At 45.6% G+C, this 22,658-nt stretch overlaps 1 protein-coding gene across 12 annotated transcripts; it reads right to left on the reverse strand.

Moving 5' to 3' along the window:
• Positions 1-8,545: 8,545 nt before the first annotated feature.
• On the reverse strand, positions 8,546-21,587 carry ANP32E (acidic nuclear phosphoprotein 32 family member E). Of its 12 annotated transcripts, XM_059832160.1 has the most exons (8): positions 21,488-21,587; positions 19,554-19,703; positions 18,839-18,961; positions 17,196-17,361; positions 15,550-15,707; positions 13,389-13,443; positions 12,338-12,345; positions 8,546-11,270 (listed from the first exon to the last, which is right to left on the reverse strand). In XM_059832160.1, exons 1-8 carry the CDS (start codon positions 21,539-21,541, stop codon positions 11,208-11,210), a joined length of 777 nt encoding a protein of 258 aa, XP_059688143.1. In that variant the 5' UTR covers positions 21,542-21,587; the 3' UTR covers positions 8,546-11,207. The 12 variants fall into 12 exon arrangements, with proteins under 12 accessions (XP_059688143.1, XP_059688149.1, XP_059688142.1 ...); XM_059832166.1 differs by lacking the exon at positions 18,839-18,961; XM_059832159.1 differs by lacking the exon at positions 12,338-12,345 and having other exon boundaries at positions 8,546-11,311; positions 15,550-15,695.
• Between the last annotated feature and the right edge of the window lie 1,071 nt (positions 21,588-22,658).

Consider the following 22,658-nt stretch of genomic DNA (forward strand, 5'->3'; position numbering starts at 1 on the left):
GACTCCCCACCTGCCCCAGGAGCTCCCAGAACCACAGCCACCTCTCCTTTTCCACATCTCTCCAAACAATTTGCTGATGGTTTCACCACACCTTCAGTCTCTTTGAGGAAGTTTTCTTAATCATTTGAAATTGGCTCTGGTTTTCACTGTCCTATGACTGGCCTCACCTCTGAGCCCTTGAACGCTGTGCAGAGTTTACAGAATCCATCAGAGGAGAATCAGGAGTCTATGCTGATTTAGAGAAAGTCGGCTGCCTGTTTGCTTGCGAGGGCTTATGAAAAACCTTTTATTTTATACACACACATTTTTAAAAGAAATTCTATGTATCTCTGTGTGTATAATATATATATTTTAAAGGAACTGCACTCATTCACTACTCTGACAAGAATTAACCAGGACTTTCCTAAGCTATTGCTGTCTTTTAAATGGAAGGAGAAAGGTAGTAGACATTATGCAAAATGCTTTCTTGTAATTGGAGAAAATTACTTCGCAAAACGCAATTAAAAATAATTAAAAGTACTAAGCTGTAAATCACTGTCTTGAAACAAAAGCACTAATATTGAAGTTGATTTCATATCATTTGAACTCTTATTTAGAGGAATGGATACATCTTGTTGATGTTTGCTTCTTGTTTAATAGTGTGTACTGTGATAAAGCAAACTATGTTGGGCTGAGGAAAATCTCAATTTATCTTTTCATAAGATTTTTCCTCAAGTGAAAAAAATCATGATTGGGCCGTTAATAACAGCAAGGCAGTTGATAATGCAGTGTAGTTTAACAAATCCCTGATTACCAATTCCTTCCTGACAATTATTTCTTCTGTGGTCTCATCATCCCTTTAGGCAAGTCCACTTGATAGTCCTCATCTAGAAAACGTGCTTTAAAATATTTGCTAACCTACACACTACGCAGATTAAGAATTCTAACTTGTAGATATCAGAACTGCTTCTTCGTCAGCTACCACGCTGCAGAGCGATTTACTTGTTTGCAGGACTCCTACCGCGGTTAGCGGTGGGCTTGGCATAAAAGAAGAACCACTAGCTGCTTCTTGGATACAAGGTCTCATTTAGGTGCGTTGCACACTAAAATGTCGATAAGGTGACTGATGAAAATCAAATTCCAATCAGGAAAATTTGATAGAATAGGTAGCACGTCATCTGTAATTTTTTTAATTGGTCAGTCCACTGAGGAACAATTCATTCTTGATTTGAAGAATTATTGTGTGTGTGACTTTATATCCTGACTTAATTTAGCTTTAATTACTTCACTCATGTAAGTGTTAGTAATGTTTTGGTTTTTTCCTTTGAATTTTGGCATTGAGGTACCCTGTATTCTGGCTGATACCAACCACTGCTCCTTTGTATTAAATACTGTTCCTTTCTGCAGTCCACTTCTACTCACGACCCGAATATGCTGCGTAGGGACTATTACACCCGTGAACAAGGGCAGTGCGTGTACACCTACACCACACTCTGGCTAAGAGACCACCACCAATGCAGCTTCTGACACGGAAGGTCTGTTCGGCAACTATTTTATAACTATAAAGGAAATGTCACCCTTCTGTTCTCATTACTGGTGTGTGTTTATTTTCCAGTGACAAAATCTGAGTCAGAACGCCACATAAAAGTTACAAAGCTGCAAAGGAGATCAAAGGTGTGTCTGTTAAAGAATGAAACTGAGCCGTAAGACCTAGGACCCTTTTAAGAACATGCTTACAACATCTTTAAACGGGCTTTTGTTCGTTTATGCAAGTAACTTCAACTATTGTAAAATTTACTGTTAATAAGTCCATAAGGATGAATGCAGAGAGGGGTGAAAATATATATATATACATGTGAAAATTAACTGTACGAGTCAGTAAACAAAACTATGTTTCAGTCATAATGTACATTGAACAGTAAGAAAGTTCAAATATTTGACTTTAATGGCATGTAACTTGATGTCGCTTGGAGGAACAACATTAGCTAGCTGAATACTGATTCTTAATAAACAAACTGACGATTTAGTTTCCTGGAAATTAAACAGTGAGTTTCCTTTTCTTGTCTGCTAGAGGCTGAAAGGGAGATGAAGGTATTTTTGTAAAGCTTATCTTTTCTTTCCCTGCAAGTTTGAAGAATGAGAATTTCTTTCAACTTAATGTTTTCAGATTATTGTAACTTATGTGTAATAAAAAATCTAAATTCTTAAATTTTAAAATACATCCAGGGTACTTGTTAACTTGCTCAATCCTCATGTTCTTACCTTCATACATACTTTGTAAAGGGTTGATAGCTAATAAGTATGATACTTACCAGCTGATATGTAATGAGCATGCTACCTACGGGGCGGGGGGGTGTATGTGTACACATGCATTTTTATTAAACAGATTATTTTTTTCATTTTCAAAGAAAAAGCTTGGCTGGTTTTGTGCCATTTTTAAATACCACATTGTTTTTATAACTTCTTGCACAAAATAAGGCGTGAATTACTTGAATTTTCAAGTCTGATCCTACTACTTTTTGTGTAGATTCTCTAACAGGGATACTGATGAAAGAATAGATCGAAGAAAATACTGCTGTTAATTTTCAGAACGCAAATTATCAAAAAGTCATTCATTTCAGTACTAATAATAGTTTTTGCTGTAATATGGGAGCTCATTAGTAGCAAACGGCAGCACAGAAGAAATACCACAGCCTACTTTTAAGTAGAAGAACAATTATGAGTCATCACTGTGATGAAGCTGAGAGAAAAAACTCTGATTCTAAAATGTATTAGGAAAGGCACTTGCTGCAAAGACATGTTCATATCAATGCAGTTATAGCCAGGAGCTCCCTTCCAATCTTAGGCTCCTAATTAAATTATTAAATTATTTCTGCATGTCCCCAGTATTCCCATGAAAGATAGATACCCAAGGGAGAAGGACATGGCAAAACTGTCCCATTTTCTTTGCATCCCCCGTGTCTTTAACTACTCTTTCCTTCAAGATTTGCTCTAAAGGCCTTACATGAGTGTATCGGAGGAAACATACCATCACACAAGTTTATCACAAAGTTACCACACAGCTTTAAACAAATATACAAATGTAATTAAACTTGTCAACTGATACTAATGTAACTAACAGATTCTTTCATCCCTGGGAAAAAAAAAAAAAAACACCAGAGATTTTCAGTTTATCTTCAAGAAGTTCCCAAACAATTTGAGCTCAAACACGTTTCTGACATGCCTCTCCCAGAAGAGACCAAGAAGTCTGACCCTCTGGGGCGGGAAGGCTTCCAGTTATAAGCTACTTTCCTAAAGCCACAGCGGCTTCTCTCTGTTTCACAGGTTTGTCACCCAAATTTGTACCTGACGCCATCCTAGTTTTCCCAGCTCACACTTGCATTGGAAGGCAGGCCAGAATTTCACCCCTTGGGCTTGTTGCACACTGCGGAAAGACTGCTGTTTGTTCTGTGTTTGGTAACGGCATCTAACTGTGCATTACCTTACCTTCAGGGGTAAGTGTCTTCTACGAATTACAGTGCTGGTTTGAGCTCTGTAAGGATTCAGACGTAACTTCTTTATCATTCTGGAGGTTACATGATGCCAACAATTCCTCTGCCAAAATAAGTTACTATTAAAACAATTCTGTCATGAAGCTATACTTAAAATGTAAAAAAAAAAAAAACCCAAAACCAAAACAAAACAACCAAACAAAAACAAAACCCAAACAAACAAACAAACAAAAAACCCCAAACAAACCCCAAACCCTCAAATAATATTTTGAGATAAATTCTTTTTTGGCAATTATTTGATAAAAACCATTTGCGTAAAAAGCTTATGAATATTTTATGTTTTCCTGTAGTCTGTGTTCCTTATCATGCTTTAACTAATAAAAACCACAATATCAAGCAAACATCGAAATAATAGCACAACAGACTTTTACTGTTATGGTGAAAATCAACAATAAAAATATCTTAATATACAAAGCAGCAACTTCGGAGGACTACTTAGTGAGGAGAGCTTTAGTCTGCGGTGGGTAGTCTCTCCAGACTCCCTTCGCAGCTGATGGAATGAGAGAGGCTCTTCCAGGAAGCCGTTGGCAGCGGCTAGACGGAGCACTGCTGTCTGGCAGAGCTGCTCACGCTCCACTGACTAAGCAGAGGGATCATTTCTGTTTAGACCAGGACCGTTTTCCTTTTTTGCTTTCATTTTCCCTTATCTCGCAAGATCCGAGATGTTGTCATGTCTGTTACATGCCCGCTGGAGCGCCTGCGTCCCCTCCCTGTCTGCGGGTCTCTTGGGGACAGCTGTGACATGGCACTGCAGTTTCTAGGCATGAAAAGGGCGTGTAGGGACTGCCCAGTGGGGCAGAACTGGGACTGGCTAATTACCCCGGGGTAAAATCACCCCCTGCACCTCCGGCAGTTCTTGAGGAACCTATCCAGGGAGCTCAATGAAGGCTCTGTGTACAGCTCTGTTTTAATGGGCAGAAACTATTAATGCTTCACCTCGGTGGAGCTGAGGAACTCTGATTTGCTACACCTCAGTCATCAGTATGATTATTTTATTTGAATTAACTTTGCTGTAGAGGAAATGCACATCAAACATACCATTTTAACATATTATATTAATACAGGAAAAATATCTCTTTTTTCCCAACACAAAACGAAGTATGAAGTCTGTGGTGATTTTTTTCCTAGAACACAATCCTTTTCCTCAGTGCCAAGAGTTCCCAGCCTTTATGTATACTGTGGTTTTCTTTTGGCTTGTTGCTGTGGCCGTACATTTATTTTTGGATTCTCCCTCACTTTTGGCAGTTAAATTAGAAGCATGAGGAAAGGGTTTCCTCAATTATTTTTGGGGCTGGGGTTGTTTTTGAGACACGCTCAAAGCAGAAACTGAAGCATGCTATGAACTATAATTCTAAAGTTTAAAAACCAGAAGAGCATTCCCCAGAAGATAAAGCTATAACTCAAGTGAAACACCTCCCAACAGGAGTAGCAGCAGAAATCTCACTGCCCCAGGCTGTGCTCTGCAGAAACGGATTTTCTGCCACCCTGCTGAAAGCAGCTGCTCTCACAGGCCTCTCCTGTCCCCACCCTATGCATTTTGCTCCCCGAGGGCAGCTGCTTGCCCTGACTCTCCATTTGTGCCAGTCCTGCCGATCGATGAGCAACACATGGAGAGCGTGAGTGGGTACTCACAACGTGATATAATCTTACTCAGGCTGCAACCAAGAGACTCAGAAATTAGAAGTCAAAATAATTTAAGACTTGTTTTTATCTCCTAACTTCTGAACTGATCTCATTCTTTGGTTCAGACATTTGTAATGTTTATGATCAGTGAAACTGGTGTGTATTTTTTTAGTATACAGCAACAACTCTTGCTGCCAAAATCAACACGCAGTACTGTTTACTGTTGAATGTGGCAGTTTTCATTTTGATAATTCTCAGTACTTCATCATACAGCTCATAGCATTTTACACTTTTCCCCAAGCCCAAATTCCTGAATTCATGTGATTGCACGAGAATGTCAGCTTCCCCTTTATCACATAAAAATACAGATGAAGAAACTTGAAAGCATGCTCCCTGAAGGCCAGACACTGAGGACCGTCATGGTTTTGTATCCTCAACAGTATGATTTTTTAAAAATAATTTCATCGGGGGGGAGGGGGAGTAAAGGGAAAAAAAGGCTAACACACCATCTTGGAACACGTGGGAATGGCAAGGGATGGTTCTATTAGTTCTGGGCTACCTTATAGATCAAAGAAAACCCTTTTGCATAACTCTTACCTGCACTAGTGTTAAAATAGTTGGTAAGAGAAACGGATGCCTGTCCTAGGCAGGTCTAAAGACAGGGCGCAAGCGTGACCAGGAAGGTTGTGACGTCTGCTCCCAGACGCGTGTAAAGCAGGAGCAGTATCGTCACCAGCACCTGATGGGACCTGCAGAGGCAACGGCGCAGGAGTCTCCTGAGAAACACAACTCGCACAACCGGATTTCCAGCACCCCGCATACAAACCCATGCCTCGCTGTCTGGGGAAGAGCGAGTTTATCACCCCTTCCCTCTGCGGGAGCACCCATACCATCGCTCCCCTCGACCCAGGCGCCTGCTTTCACGAAAAGCCACCCCAAATCCTTTTGGGACTGTATCGGATTTACCTGAAACCAGGCGAGAGCGACTGTGGGGGAGAAATGGGGAAATCTGTCTGGTAACCCTGCACGTGCCACCTTTCCTTGGGAAAGCAGGCCAAATTTGGGGGAACGGACTGGTGAACTATGTTGTGGCACCAGCGGCCTGGAAACGCACGCTTTAAAGAGTTCTCTAGCTCCCGGGTTTTAACTAGGGAAGAACTTCTTCATATTTTCACGCTGCGCATTTGTACCAAAGTCCAGCTAAATCTATCCTTCCTCACTCACTCATGACGTTGAAAAAAACCTTTGGAATTAGGGTTTATACCTTTTTTTTTCTCTCTGTTTGGACTCGGAACCACGCTCTGGTTTTCACCACCCACCACCGGCATAAAAAGCTCACACAAACTGACAGGAAAAGCCTCTCTTGAGGGGTGGGGGGGGCAGAAAGCGGGGCAGAGGCTGGTTTAGGATGGAAATGAAGCACTTAGCGGGCGCTTTCCTCCCCTCACCTCTCGGCGCGCTCCTCCCCGCCAGCCCTCAGCGCCCGCCCGCCCTGACGGGGCGAACCCGCGGCGCGCGCGAGAGGAGCCGTTGGGGAACGACCGTTGAGGGGCGGGAAGGGGGGGGGGGGGGGGGGGAAGCGGCCCCCGCCGCGCGCGAGGCTGAGCGGGAAGGCGGGCCCCGGCGGAGGGGCGGAACTGCGGCAAATCTCAGCCAATCGGCGGCGGGGTCGCCGCTGGGCCCCTGCTGCCCGGAGTCGGGGAACCCCGTGGCTAACGGTTTCCCGCTCTCGGGGGCCCCGCGCGCCCCCTCAGGCGGGTCCTCGGCGGGGGGCGCGGAGGAGGAGGAGGAGGCGGCGCCCCGTGCCCGGCGCTCGCTCGCCTCATGAGGCGGCCCTGTCCCTGAGGAAGGAAGGGGAGGGGAAGCAGGACAACTGAAAGGGGGAGATAAGGGCCGAGAGGGGCGGGAAAGCGAAAGACGGGGCAACAAAAGACAAAAACTCCGAGAGGAGGAGGAGGAGGAAGGAGCAGCAGGGAGGAAGCCGCACGGCCGCCCGCCAGCAGGGCTTCCCCTCACTGCGACAAAATGGAGGACAGTAGAGCCCCTGGGATTCCGCTGGAGACAGCAGTCTGGTGCGCTTCTAGCCTTCGGAGAGCGGCAGGCTTCCCTCCGTCCTTGCTTGGCAGCCGCCGGGGCGGGGAGCGAGCACGTCTTCCAGCCGTGTGGAGCACCTCGGCTCTGGGAGCTGGACGGATGACTTCTGCAGCAGCAGAGGCGCGTTTTGAACCAGAGAGAGACTGCCAGGCTGGGGCAGGGAGAAAGGTGGTTTATGGCAGGTCACAACAAGCTGCTCGCCTCCAAGAGAATGAGCTCAGGAGCCCGTCAGCCCACACCACAAGTTTTTCCTGATTTTGAAGACGTGCCTACACAGCACTGAATTTCCTCTCGTCTCCTTTGCCGTGCATGTACCAGAATGGAACAGCTTGGTTTTCATCCTCAAAACGCAGACTAAACTTCTGTTAAAAAACAATCCTAAAGCTCAGGTTCCCCATTTGGTCTCACTCCATGGGGCAAATAGGTGGCTAGGGAACAAGTGGCCAGTATAGGGCTTTAGATGGAAAGGCAATTCCTCCCCACACTTGGGGAAAAAAAACAAACAAACAAAAAAATCCATCACCCATTTCTTGGCTAAACACGCATCTAGTAGAAGAAAAGCCTGTTTAGTTACTAGCTTTCTCAAGTGCCTCCAGGGGATTTTTGCCAAGAATTCTGGCCTAATCCCAAAATAAAAACCATGCTATGTCTAGCTGTATAGGAGAAGCAGCTTTTTTTAAACATTGTTCTTGAATGAGGAGTAATTCACAGAGACCGAGGCAGCTACTTTGAAAGGACAGCATTAGACTTGCAGCTGAGGCTGTCGGGCACACCAAGTCAGCATTTATGAAAAGCAAAATATAACCAGGCTCTAGATTTTCATTTTTGTTCCTCAAGACTCAGCCAGACTCACATAGCTCAGCTACACTCGAACAGTATAGATTTATATAGTGTGCAAGAGCCCTGTCAGCTCCAGCACTCGTTTCTACGTTAAACTCATCTGGAAATGCTGGAAGTGAACCATCCAGACACCACTTTGGGTTCTACACAGCATCCTTCCTGCGACGACGTGACCAAGAACTAGATTATCATAAAATCCAAGTTCTAGCCCCAGAAAGATGCACAATTCTGCAGGTTTCCCAACAAGGAACAGGAAAGAACAATTACCTCTCACTCGATTCGTTAAGAAATACCACATTCTCCACAGCTGTACATACTAAAAGAAGTAATCCAATACAATAGTCTCAATTTATTTGAAATAATTTGGTTTGAAAACTTTTTAATTTAAAATTTACAGCACACGTGGGGAGGAAACATGTTTTGTTACAACTAAAAATTATCAGAAGAGTGCTGCAGGGTTGTTTTCTTTAATTTAACACTGTCATGGCTTTATTCAAAACACAGTTGCACAAAATCAGTTACTCCAAAGTTTAAGGAAAGAGTTTGATAAGGAACCGAAACACACTATATACATACTGCCATACAAAGAGCATTAAAATAGGACAAAACCTCTACAAAATATAAAACCCACCCTTACATATTTGCATGAAAAGACCACCCACCAAGCAAAAAAGTTTCAAAAGTTATCTGGAGGCTCTGTATTACTTATTTTTAAAAAAATGCTATGCTGTTTAATTGCATGCCAAGCTGACAAACATGAAACTATACTTAGATGGTAACACTGAGGAAAAGACAAAGTTACTCAGGAAGTTTTGTGTGAGGCTCAGATTTGTAGATGTAGCGGCTGATGCACGATGCTGCGAGTTGTTTTTCGGAAGTGTGAAGTCTGCCCATCCTGGGGAAGGTCTGCTAACCCCTTCTGAGTTTGTCCTGGTCTGTCCAGTTAGCTCATCCAATGTCAAAATGGGACTCGCTTGCTGAAACAAGACCAGTACTCAAAGGACTTTAATCCCTCCAAGTAGAATTTTTTTTCCATTTAAAACTACTCTTGTATGCATCAGTAAGAGACAGTTAAGGAAAACCCTGACGATGAGGTACTTTAAAGTACACGCTTATAAATAACAGGCTTCAATCATTTGCCGAGACTGAAAAAAACAAGCAAAAAGATGGGAAAATACACTTTTCTATCTCAAAGCTGAGCACAAAGCAACTGCCTCGAACACAGAGCCTCCATGACAAGATAGGATGTGCACTTACCTAAGGTTTCTATTCATTCAGTATTCATACACAAACACAGGAACTTAAGATTGTGGTTGCAAATGTAGTTTTACCACTACTTTTCTAGTGTCTTTACAGATATTCATTAGAAAATGCAAACCCCATTTAAGTCAGTTCATTTCCAAGTATATTGCCATCTGCCTGACTCGTTTCATTTGGATGCCTGTAGCGGCTGGCTATGCTTTACAGCTACATGAGAAACTATGATTTAAGGCTCTATTCGGGGGGAAAAAAAACCACACGCACAAGAAATTGGGCTTTGCAGAACTTCAACCCTGCAGTATCTAAACTTGATTTAGGAGTTGGAAGTCACATTTCAAGTCTGCTAGTGTGTGAAATACCTATTAAATATTCACAGGTAACGATCGATGGGCGACTGACTCTTCCTTAGGTCCAGGAAATCTCCCTCTTCCCCACCCCGGTGTCTCCCCCAGTTTAATGGCAGCTATTGTCAGCCAAGACAGATATAAAAATAAGTCTCTTGAATAAAGCTGTGTGTGATATTTGGTTCAGTACCTACGTGAAACGACGTAAATTAGTTTTATATCAAGACTACTGTTTCAAATTCAGATCACGATGGAAAGAGGAATGCTGTATGTCCGAACTTGTTTCGCAGTGGCTCGAATAGAAAACATGAATCCGTTGGGGCAGAATTATTAAGACCCGTTGGTCACAATCAGGCTGCCAGAAAAAGGCTTGTCTGCATGTCTCCCGCACTTGCCACCAACCGTACACAACGGAACAAGTTTCTGCAGCCATCCAGTATAAAAAACCCTGAACTATTAACTAGTATTATACATGAATGTTTTGCCTACAACCAGATTTAAAAAGTTTAAAAGGTGACCTGCGAAGAAAGACTAACTCATGTTCCTCTTTCCCCCTTCAACGATTCTATAAAATTGGGGGGGTTGTTTGAAAAAAATGTGCTTGAAGGAGTTACCCGTTAACTTCTGCATCAGAAATGCATATATTTTATAGCCAAACACCATGATTGCTGCAGAATTCCCGAAATGACAACGCAAGAGCGAAGTGAGTGAAAGTTTAACAAAGACTTCTAGCGAAATGGTTCAAAACTACACATTATTTGCTTTTGTTAATACCTGCAATGACTACGGATTTTGGAGAAAATTTACGGATTACAACCCTTTCAGTGTGCCAAGGTACGTTCTTGAATGTAGCTAGTGAATACTCCAGCAAACACTGAACATCTGAACAAGCAGGAAAAAAAAAAAAGATCCTCCGAAACCCACTTCGGCTTTAGCGTAACACACAAAATGGGATAGAAGCCTTAAAAAAAGGTTACAGGAGTCACCTTTTAAAAAGCTGAAGTAAAGGTGTAATCTAGTTGTCGATTTCAAATAGAATCCCTGGTAAACTCAGACTACAGTCAACATCTCATTTAAAAGAGACTGGAATTTGCCATGTAGCATTTTTCAGTTCAGCTTTTTAAGTATAAAAACTTTAAAATCTTGAAGGAAATCCATAATATTAAACCCACGGGAAACGGGTGTGTTTAACTCGGGGCTAACGATGACCAACACAGCAAGCTTGTATAAAATTAAAGAGCTCCAAATAAAAGTCTAGGGGGAAAAAACTTGACAATGGCTTCAGTGATTATAGGGCTGAAAATTGTTTTCTACATATAGGTTCACTAACAGGCTATTATATCTTATTCGGAATGGTAAAAAGGGCAAGAATAGTAAAACCACACTTCTCCTATAAAAAGTTAACATATCGTCTTCTGTAGGGACATCTATGGTACATGGAGACATACAGATCTGCATAATCACTATTGCGTATTCTGTAACTGAAGAGTCTGGTCCTACTTGTGTCTATAACAAATTAATCATCTTCTTCCTCGCCTTCGTCTTCAGGGTCTCGTTTCCTCTTCTCCCCTCGAATGCCCTCTGCTAAGGAAAAGAGGCATGCATACATCTCATTATGTTCTGCTCAGACATCATACACGTAACGTTATACTTGCAGAAAAGGTAATTGAAATAGATTACCGGTTGTTTGCCGCTAATGCATTCACCACGACAACATCTCTGTTGCTTATGGCTCTCAAAAAAAGATCAGTTTACATTACTCTGAATAATTCATGCAGGCCACGTTAAACTAAGTTCAAGCCAAGCATGTGATGTTCATACAGGAATTATCAAGATGAAGCGGATTTATGAAAAAGTGTTTCTGTTAACATAGATTTGAGAACCAAAATGGAAACGACACGTTTGTATCTCCCTAACTTGAGTTGTCAGCAGTTGCATACACCCTGCCCAAAAGCCGGCAGGTTCTGCAGATACCAAGTGCAACCTGCTCTGTTCTCTCCCCAGTGCCAAACTGATAGAAAGCATCTTGCACAAACATCTTTCAGCTTATTCTTGGAAATATGCTTAATTCGGTCAGTGGACTGTGCGCTCTTGTGGCGAAACCATGAAATGCAATTTTGTCAAATCTAATAGATTTCTTTTCCAGCAGTCATTTCCTGGCTAATTAGCCATCCTGACCGCCTGCTTTGTTGTCTTAGTTTGATTTGAAGGCTGCGTTTGTAAAGAGTGAAGAATTAGCAATACTACTTCAGAATTTCATTTTTTTTTCAAGTGCAAGATCCACCTCCAAAAACTGCTCCATTAAGCCAAGTGCACAGATGAGACGGGGACTAGGCTGGTGAGAAATTCCAGAATTTGTCTACAGTTTACACAGCCTTCAGGATTAATACAAAACTTCGCTGCTAGGGGTAGTTTAGAGATTAGGACAGAGTTCCTAACCATTAGAAGAGCGAAGTTCCGGGAGAGCCCCGTAGCAAGAAAAGTACAGAGGAAAAGCCAGCTAATTTTAAGATGAAGCTTGATAATTTTTAAGGGGACTTTAGCAGCCATCGACTGGTACTAACTGGGGACTCTTAATCTTACCACTCGGAACACAGAGGTGCGTACAGCTAAGCCACCCATCCACCCACCCGCAAACGGGAGTACGCCGCTATCTGCGCAAGAATCAGAACAAGCCCTCTGCCTATAGAGCGACGTCTGTTCCAGAGGTCCAGAACGGAGTAGGAGCATCGAGGACACAGCTGGTCCCCGCCCTGACGGCTTGGAAACCTCAAACAAGGTGCAAAAAAGAACGAGTGATATGTTTGTCCTGTTTAACTCCTTGCAGGTCCTTTTTAAAGTATTGAAAGATGAAATAAAAAGTTATTTTCTAAAAAAAATACTCAAGTAACCCACTTCTTGCAAACAGAACTTTACGTTCTGACAAATACCAGAGGAACAGCACCAGCCTGCAAGAATGCCGCTTCTTCCACATCAGTTACACTCGTACACTGCACCTTAAAGCAGGACGAACCACACACAGCGGCATTTTTTTTTGCAAGCTTTTGACTATTATGCATGTGTCTGACCTCAAAAGAGTAATTTATAGAACTAAGACGTTACAATCATTGATAAAAAGACTAGACAGAAAAAAAATACTATTAGGCTCACTAGCTAAGCCGTTAGACAGGATATTGGGTCGAGTTCGCCTCCTAGGAGCTGCCTCTCCAGCAGGAAGGTTTACTGGAGAAGCCGCTTTCAGCTTGATAAAGGGGAAGATACAGCTGCTTCCAGGGCTTTGCCAGCGGAGCCTCTGGTGCATTAAACAAGGTATTTTAAGTGTACATGAATAACATTTGCAAGGTATACCAAGTCCCTCTCCTCTCCACGTTGGAAAATTAAAATTTCAAGCTGTGTAGGAGATGCAGTGTCTTTCATTTTAGAAAACTGCTTCAATGAGAGACTTGGAAAACCTGTCATTCCTTCCTTGTTGTCATTTTACAAGTGAGTGGACAAAAAATATCAAATACTGCACAGCTACTTTGCCACCTGCTTGAGCTCTTGCTTAAACCAATCCTAAAATGCTTCACATACCTTCAGAAGCAGACCAGCCAAACAGCGATTTATGCCATTAAAGCGCACATCCCAAACTTGCAAAGTTACGGAATTACAAAGAATCAATTGTTTCAGCCACAGCTTTAATAACTTGAGAACTTACCTTCCTCCTCCTCATCACCTCCTTCTTCAACATAGTCGTCATCATCATCTTCATCCTTTACAAAAACGGTGAAATACTTTTAAAATTGCCGTTTTTTTGAGTTTTGCTTACACGCTGATCCTGAGCAGCAATTCAGAAAATCCCACTTACTCTGTTCAGAGGTCACATTCCACATTTACTTTTTTGTTACCAGACATCTGCCCAAGGAGAGGCAGCCAAACTGACTACGGAACGTTTCATCACCCAAGCCCGTGCATTATCTGGCCGGTATTCTCGTTTCTTTGTTCTTATCACCACCTTACGCCAGCTGAAGAGTAAGTTACTGCAAAATTAACTGAAGAGGCCGCGACAGCAAACAGAGGCGACAAACAGCTTTAGTTTTCCTTCTAACCCACTGTCACTAAAGGACAAGGAAGAGGAAAAAGCAGAACAGTAGTATCTTCACAAAATTACTGTTTCTATGTCAAATGAATTAAGTTGTTGGGTTTTTTCCCTTGTTTTTTTAAAGCTGATAGCTGAAAAATGTAAACCAATTAACAATCAGCAGCCCCAGAAAATTAAACAATGGTGGAAGATCTCTGCCCTACTGGCACCACATCAAGCCTTGAAGACAAACTGAAGTCTTATTTTTGTATCCATCTGCTGTGTCGAATTTTATACAGAGGGCAATGGAACAAGTAAAAATGTGAAGACATTAGAGAGCCCATCTGACGTTTGCCCTGGGAACATGGGAATTAAAAAACACTCTGGGTTAATTCATTGCAATTAGAACGGTGCACGATTTAATTTTCAAAATTAATTTTCCAAAATACAGGGAAAAGCCAGCAGACTAGAACTCTTTCAAAACGTCACACACTTCACCCTGACCGCCACCTGTTCCTTACCTAATCGAATGCAAAATACAAACCCAGCGTCTGGTTCTGTCGCACCGTCATCCAAAGGGGCATGGCTCCGAACTCCCCAACACTGTCCTGGCTCTGTGTGGCAATTCCCTAACACGCACATACTAACGACCACTCACGATTAATTCCCGATATTCTTCCTATATTCATTTTCCAAAGAACTCTCTCTAAGGTCTTGGCTTCAAAACAGATTTAGTCATTTAGTTTGAGCTTCATTAATTGTGTCACAGCCATTACCTCTTCAGAGTATTAAGGCAGGAACAAAGTTACATTCGTAAGCAAATCCTCTGAGCGCTAGTTACGAGACCGATATGAAGAACATCAACGACTTTAGTTCCAGATTTCCTGTGCACCCCTGTGAAATGCAGCTGACAGAAAGCAAACTCCTATCAAAAGTAACAGTAGTGGAAGTGATGTCAGCAAGGTTTTTTTGACCCGAACCGTGGGAGCTGCTTGCACAGACTTGCACACAAAATCCATACCAGACACGTTCTCCCTCTGAAACCCCTGTAGCTGTCAGAGCAGAGTACTGAATCAGGACTCCTGCGTTTTGCTTCTACGCAATAATCATTTAGGCATGACCAGTTCCTATCGACAAGAATCTATTAATAAACCTTGTAAAACATGAATATTTTCTTCATACTCCTCCGCTTGCTTTTTAGCACAGTACTACTCGAAAGATCCTGTGGGCTATTTTCCAGAGCTCTTCAACACCACCAGTAAGAACATTTTCAAGTGAGTGCATGGTAAAAACCCCAGTGTTTATTACAGGGAAAACATGAACTTCTCCTTTGTTCCATCTTACTTGAAGTACTGGAAACTTGTTGCTACCTCATTCTCTTCTTTCACAAGACCAGGGTGTTTTCTTCGTTTTTCCAAAAGAAATTAGTTTATTCTACTTAATACGTATTGCTTTTCTGACAATTTAATTGGTGGTAGTGCGCAATTTCAGAACCTCGGGGAGAACGGCTTCTTTAGCTTACAGAGAATAAAGGGGCTCTACCCTCCTGCAGCATTAAGGGGTGGGATAGAAGTCAACCGAGTCTTGGAGGTCAGCCAGGACCATCTTCACAGCCAACAGCCACCACTCAAGTTCAAGTCAATGCTTTGTATTTCAGTGACAGCGGGGTTCTCTCTGAAATACCTCACTGCCTCTACCCTGCATTTATATACTCCGTGTCTATATGTTTAAATTAACACAGGAGTCTGTCAGCAGTTTCTCTTCATTTCTTGGATTTGGTAGAATTTACAAACTTTACCTGAATCTCTTCTTTCATCAGGTACGAAAGACCAACTTCTTCCTCCTCTTCACCTTCCCCCAAATCTGAACCGCCATCGTCTTCGTCGTCTTCCTCTTCATATTCTCCTGGAGGACCAGCTTCATCCTCATCTTCATCATCATCGTCTTCATCTCCTTCTGAAACGAAGGGTACACTTATACACTAAAAGTTAAGTTTCATTAACTTCTCTTTATGCAAGTTTGTATACATCAGGTCAAGCTGGTTGTAACTTTTTTCCCCAGAAGGGTTTGGGTTGTTTATTCATTTTTTTTAAATGCAGGCAACTTGTGGGAAACAAGCATGATTTTAATGAAGTTAATCTTTGTAGGTTTTTTTCCCTAAGAACAGCTACCAATGTTTTCACATCACAAGCTTCAGGCAAAATTCTCGATGCCTGAAGCGGCTACGTATGCAAACTCCTGCAAGGGAGCTGAAAATTTAGTCAGTGGAAGGGGAGGAGAGGCTTCTCTATAGAATCAAACCCTAAAATATTTAAAGGCAAAACCAGCTTAACATATCACATTCATCTGTTATTTAATCACTCACTAGTAACTATGAAACACCTACAGTTCCAAAGAGATGATCTCTCATTTCATTTCTATGTCTGGAGCATATAATCACTTTCAGTTAGGTGAATTACAAGAAATGACAAGGTGATTTAACACCTAACTTCATTTCAAGTTAATAACCTATTAATCTATTTTCAGATACTGGGTTTATTTTCACATTCCAGCCATCAACTATTTGGCTTTGAGTTCTTTTAAACACAGGCTTCCAAACTTTGATGTGCCCGAGCTCTGCTCAGCAGCCCCTCGACAGCCACGACCCAGCTCACCACAGCAGCTGCTCCCAGCTAACGATTTACAGCACAACAAAACCACTGAGAAACCTCTGTCATAAACAGATACGGCCCAAATCTGGCAACAACAGCCCATCGTATTTGCTAACAGTGCTCCAACACACTTGGGATGGTTTTTTTTTCGTCAACAGCTTTGACTGCGTCAGTCACCTGTTAGACCAAGTACATTTAAAGAAGAGCACGCGTACTGCTCCTGCAGCACATCGATGCAGAATTTGCAGCCGCGCACTGACAGACCTATACCTCCGGGTTTCGTTTTCCATCAGGTAACAATGGAACAAGATGCAGGAACAGCCTCGTTAATGACTACAGCTGAGGTCAGATCAAAAGGAACTATATACATTTTTTGAACAAAAAATTGTATTGCACTCGAGCACGGGACTGAAGTCATTACAAAAAAATGTAGAATTTAATTTTTCATACAAAATAATGTGTGTTTGTCCCCCTGCTTCTTGTCATTCAGTAGTGCCAAAGTGCTTTACTACTGGCAACAACAATTCTGAGAATATTTATATCTCTGTAACAATATCCTTAATCAAATTTCCTTAAACTCAGAAGGCTTCTGCAGGAACGCTCAAAACCTTTGACAGGACTTTTCCTTCTGTATCACAGTGTGTTAATACCAAACGCGTTACAGAAGCCTGCGCTTCAAAAATAAGCGCACACAATCGCACCAGTGCGTTCAAGAAGTCACTATACCCCACGCGACATTTACATCTTCATTACAGCAGACTATTTCTATCCACAGTTTATTTCAGGAAGTTACCCTCATCATCATCATCTTCTGAGTCCGGTGCCTCGTTATCTTCCTGATCAAATCCATCCAGGTACGTGATTTGCTGAAGCAGCTCAAAAATGCTGTCTCTGTAATCCTCGAGGTTTGTAATCTCACAGTTGAACAGGTCAAGGCTCTTCAAGTTTTTAAGATTTTGCTGAAAATAAAATGAAAAGGGTTTTTTTCCCCCCTTTCTTCTTGATAAAACCGCACGGTACTTCAAGTTACAGTGCGGTCATGGCCCAAATTCAGTTAACCATATAGGCAGCTACAGAATTTATTTTCTCCCTGTCCCTTCTCTTCTATTGACTATTTTGCTCCCTGTTACACACAAGCTTCAGTTCAAGAAGTTGTTTGCAGTAGCCAGAACTCCTCCTGAAAGTGCTTTTGCAGATCAGCTCCGCAGCGTGTTCGCAGCACGCCCAACACATCCCCGAAGCACTAGCCCACCGTGCCCAGACCGCGTAACACGTATTTGGGTTTGCTTTTTCTCGGCACAGCCTATTTTTGTTCAGGCAATCCTGGGCAGAAACTTAACAACTCCAGCAGCCTTTCTGTGAACAGTTTGACTGATTTAATTACAGGCATCTTGTGAGGAGCGTGCAAGAGGCACTTGCTAGCATTTATAACGACACTACAGAATTTGCTTTCCGAACAATAAGGACTAGACAACCGACGGTGATTTTTCTCACCTTTCAGACTTCACACACATACAGAACGAGCCACCTGCACAGCTTGGCAAGCACCTCAGATCTAAATAAAAGTGGTTTTTCTATAGAGCACTCTAACTGCTTTACTTTGTCTACTACCTGCTGGGTTAAAGCACCATGAAAGTAGATGAAGAATCTTTATGAGGGGTTTTAAAGGTATGCAGTCTGTATCAAAATCCTAAAAAAAAAAAATCATCAGCTAGAAAAATGGGTGCCCAGATCAGGCGGGACAGGCGCTGGCAGCTTCCCCCTACATTTAAGTGACCTACCACTGGTGCTTTCCAGGTTCGTTCCTAACCGGCCGTCTCCTCCACGCATCCCAATCACCTCACAGTTTAACGAAAGCTTAAGGCAGTTGCGTGTTAGACAAACTATACCGTAACAAATGAACGCAAGAGGATTAGCAAGACATAACTTGGCTACTTTTATTCCAAAGACAAAACAGCAGCTCAAAAAAAAAAATCTTTTTCAGTACATCCCACTACTGACACAGAAGGAATTTCACAGCGGTACCTTCTCAAGTCCCGTCTCGAATAACCACGACATGGAGTTAATCGAGCCAGGACCAACGGGAATACTGACAAACCTACAACACCGCGGCAGCCATTTCACCTGCGCTGGCAAGGAAAAAATATTATATAGAACAGAGGACAGGTGAGAAGAGAAATCTTGTTTCGCAAAAGGAAAAGGAGCATAAGTAGCTAGAACGTACCAGGCTGCACCTCTGCACTCGCTGATCTCTTACGCTATACTAGCTTAAACCCCCCACTCGCTGTTTCTACACCGTGCTTGAAACGGCTCATCCGCAGCCCTTACAGCTACGTCTGTACCACTCCATTGCAAAAAATTTAATTTATTCTTGACTGAAAAAATAGCATGTATTAGCTTTCAGTTCTCCATTAGCCCCCCTCACTTCGTACTTACGAGAGCTTCCACAGTGCCAAGATCTTTGATTTTGTTGCCACTTAGATTTAGATATGTGAGATTTGGACATCTTTCTGCAAGGACCTCCAGGCCTCCTGAAATGATGTTGTCGCTCAACTCCAACTATCATACAGAAAAAATTTCAGTAATTAAATGGTTAGATTTTTACCACCAGATTCAGACCTGCATTGTTTTTAATTGTTCTCCCTTTAACTCAACAGTTTAAGGGCAAAGCTGAACGATTCCAAAGAGTCCCGCGGTTGCATTAACGCTTTGGCTGTCAAAAAGTTCCTTTAAGTTTACTTTGAGAATTATAAACTACTCCTTAAAATATCATGGGTTTGGATACTTAAAAGTTTGTAGAATACGTAATACCGGAATTCGCCACAAGCCTTTATTCTGCCAGCGACGGCTGGGCAACCCCACAGCCTCTCATCAACCATCAGCACTCAGCAAGACCCGGCCAACCTTGGCGTTTTTAACAGACGACGTCCCAAGAGTCATTGACTGAGCCCCATTTGGCCATAATTAACCAGAGATACCCAAAACAATTTCAGCTCCTTAAAAACAAAACCCCGTAGACAGGATGCGGCATCGTTTCACGGGCCTGCCGTCTCACAAAGCGCCGTCGGCGCCACGCAAGCTCAGCCGCGAGTGCCGAAAGGCGCGACCGCGCGTTGTCACCCGCGACTTTTACTTCTCAAAGATACCTTACCTTTCGGAGCTTACTCAACGTGGGAAGTTTGGCCAGCGATGTCAGCTCTACGTTGGCCATGCTAAGAAACTCGAGTTCTTTAAACGAATCATTCAGACCTTCGATTTCGCCGTTGCTGGACCGGCAGTTATCGAGCACCAACTCCGTCACCTTCGAACAGGACAGCAAATCAGTGGTCAGATTAACGATCACCAAAAAACCCCACGCGCTTCGTCGAAACCACAACTTGGAAACTGTTGGTTTGAGGTTTGGGTTAAACTTAGACTCGACTTGTGGTCCGAAATCACTGAGACCCGCCTTTTTTTTTAAAAAAAAAAAGCATGCAAGTTTCCCATCCTCCAAGCATGCTTCAAATTCTGCAAAAACTGCCATCTAACCCCAAACTTCAACGATGGGGCTTAGAGCTTCCTGCAGTGCCACCCCGGCCTGGGGTATAGGCTGCCCTTGCGTACGAGTGAGCTGCTGACCTGTTTCTGAAGTCTAGTAATTTAATTGCGCATATTCAAACCTATAAAAGCATTCCATTTCTTTCCGAACCCCAAACCTCCTGGCTCCAGATTATTTTAGCAGTGAGTTCTGCAGGTTAATTAAGCCCAATTAAATAATTTCCTCGTGCCGAAGCTACTAAAACAACTAGATAATCGATACAGGTCGCGTACTTTGAGAAGCGGTAACAAGGAGCAGCCAATTAATTTTAAATTATTTTATCTACATCGGAACATACCGCTCATTAGGAAGGACGTGAACAAGGTGACTCTTCCTCCCCCCCCCGTACGCTTGTAAAAAATAACATTTTAAGGCGGGTGCAGAAACCTGCGAGTGGCACAATTTGCCGGCTTCAAGGAAAAGTCGCGCTATCGTTTTTATTTTTCCATCAGAAAACGTTACTCCGAACAAGCACAAAGTTCTACGGAAAGCCAGCGGGGGAGCGGGGCCCTTCACGGCTTCGCCCAAGACCGGCGCACGCTAAAAGCGCACGGAGACCTTTCCAGGTACCTGCCGCCGACAAAGCTTCCCGAAACACCGGCTGTTTGGTTAAATTAACAGTTTTGGGCACTTTTTCCCCCAAATCCCCCGCGAGCTGGGCCGGCCTCGCAGCGACGTGGACGTCGCTGGACTTTACTCCCGGGGCGAGCCGGAGCTTTCCCGACCGACCTCGACGCAAAACCATCTGCCAGAGCCACGAGTGGGGCGCGGGGCTCCGCCGGGGCCGTCCCACGCGACGCGTCCCCGTGGCGCGGGGGGGGGGGGTGTGTGTGTGTGTGACATTTTGCGCCTCGCAGCGCACGTGAGCTCCCAAATTTTCATTTTTTTTTTTTCTTTCTCCATCTTTCCGAAGAAACGGGAAGTTGGCGGCGGGAGGTGCGGGGGGTCACCCGTGAAGCGGGTGGGGTGTGACACCCCCCCCCCCCCCGGCTCTCCCCATGGTGCGCCCGGCGGGGCGGCGGCAGGAGGGAGCGGGACCGAGCCGCCCGCCCCACGCCACAAAACGCAATTGATTAAAACCCAACAAATATTAAAAATTACGGAAGGACGAGGGAAGGGTCGAGGCCGGACGCGGCGCGACCGTGACCTGTTTACTGCAGCCGCGCTCGCAAGTTGGAGGCGGCCGGCGGCGAGCCGGGAGGGGATTAACGGCGGGCGCAAGTTGGGGGCCCGCCCGCGCCCCTCGGGCAACTTCGGGGGGGGCGAGGGGCGACCCCGCGGGGCGCCGGCGGCGGCGAGGAGCGAGGCGGGGGGGGGGGGGGCGCGGGTCCCCGCCGCCCACCGCCCCGGGGCCGGCGCCCGGAAGCGCCGCCCGCGCCCCGCGGGGCTCCTGCGCCACGGCTGACCCAGATTCGGCGGCGCCGCCGGGCCGGGCCCGCGCGGCCTGAGGCGGCGGCGGTCGGCCCTGCGGGGGCGGGAGCGCGGCCCGCCGCCCCGCCGCCGCTCACCTTCTCGGGGGCCCGGTTCCTCAACTCCAGGTTGATGCGCTTCTTCATCTCCATCGCCCCCCCCTCCCGCGGCTCCGCAGTGGCGAGGGAGGGTGGCCGGGCGCGGCGGGGGACGGCCCGCGGAGTCGCTGCTGCGGCGGCCGCCGCCGGGAGGGAAGCGGGAGTGGGGAGGGGAACGCCGCGGGCAGCCGCCGCCGCCGCCGCCCCGCTCCGCGCGCAGCTCCGACCCCGTCAATGGCCGCTCGCACACTGAGCCTCCATGACATGGCGCATGGCGCCCCCTCCCGCCGCCACGCCCCCGCCCCGGGGCGGGGCTTCCTCCGCGCCACCGCCGCTCCCATTGGCCCCGCGACGCCGCCGGGGGCGCCGCGCGATTGGACGGACGCGCTGCCCGTCCGGCGGCGCGCCCTTTTAAAGGCGGGGGGGGGGGGGGGGGGGGGGGGGGGGAGTGAAAGGAGGAGGGGGCGGGGCTTGTGTTTTGCGGGCGCGCGCGGGGGCTGGCGGGAGCGGCGCGCAGGGGCGCGCGCCCTTTGCACGTGGTGGTGGGGCGGTCACGCGTGGGGCGTTGCGCGCGTGGGGGGGTTGCACGCCTGGTTGCAGGAGGGATGGTTGTGCCGAGGGGGGGGGGGCGATGCTGCAAGTGGCGTTTTACACGGCGGCTTGCGTGGGGCGGGGGGTTGCGTGTCCATTTCCACGCAGGGCAGGGGGCCCAGGGGGGGTTGCGTGCCCTGCCGTGCCCGGTTGTGCGGCCTCGGGGGGGCTGCGGGTGGGGGTTTGCATGCCCCCGTTGCACCGGGGTGGGCTGCTCGCGGGCGTTTACACCCGCCGCTGCCTCCCACGGGGGGGGCGGTTGCACCCCCAGTCGTGCGGGGGGGCTGCCGTGGCCGTTTGCATGCCCCCGTTGCACCGGCGTGGGCTGCTCGCGGGGGTTTGCACCACTGCTTGCGTGGGGATGAGGCTGCAGGCACCGTTTTGCAATGGGGGGGGGGTTGCACGCCTGATTGCGCGGGTGGGGCGTTGCCCGTGGGATCTTGCGCGTGGGGATTTGCAGGCCTGCTTGCGTGGCAGACGGCGAGCGGAGCTGCACGGTGGGTGTTGCACGCCCAGTTGCACGGCGGGAGCTTGCACCGTGTTTTTGCATGTCTCGTCACATAGGTACCGCAGACGAGTT

The sequence above is a fragment of the Gavia stellata genome, chromosome 33, assembly GCF_030936135.1.
Source record: "Gavia stellata isolate bGavSte3 chromosome 33, bGavSte3.hap2, whole genome shotgun sequence".
Taxonomy (NCBI): Eukaryota; Metazoa; Chordata; class Aves; order Gaviiformes; family Gaviidae; genus Gavia; species Gavia stellata.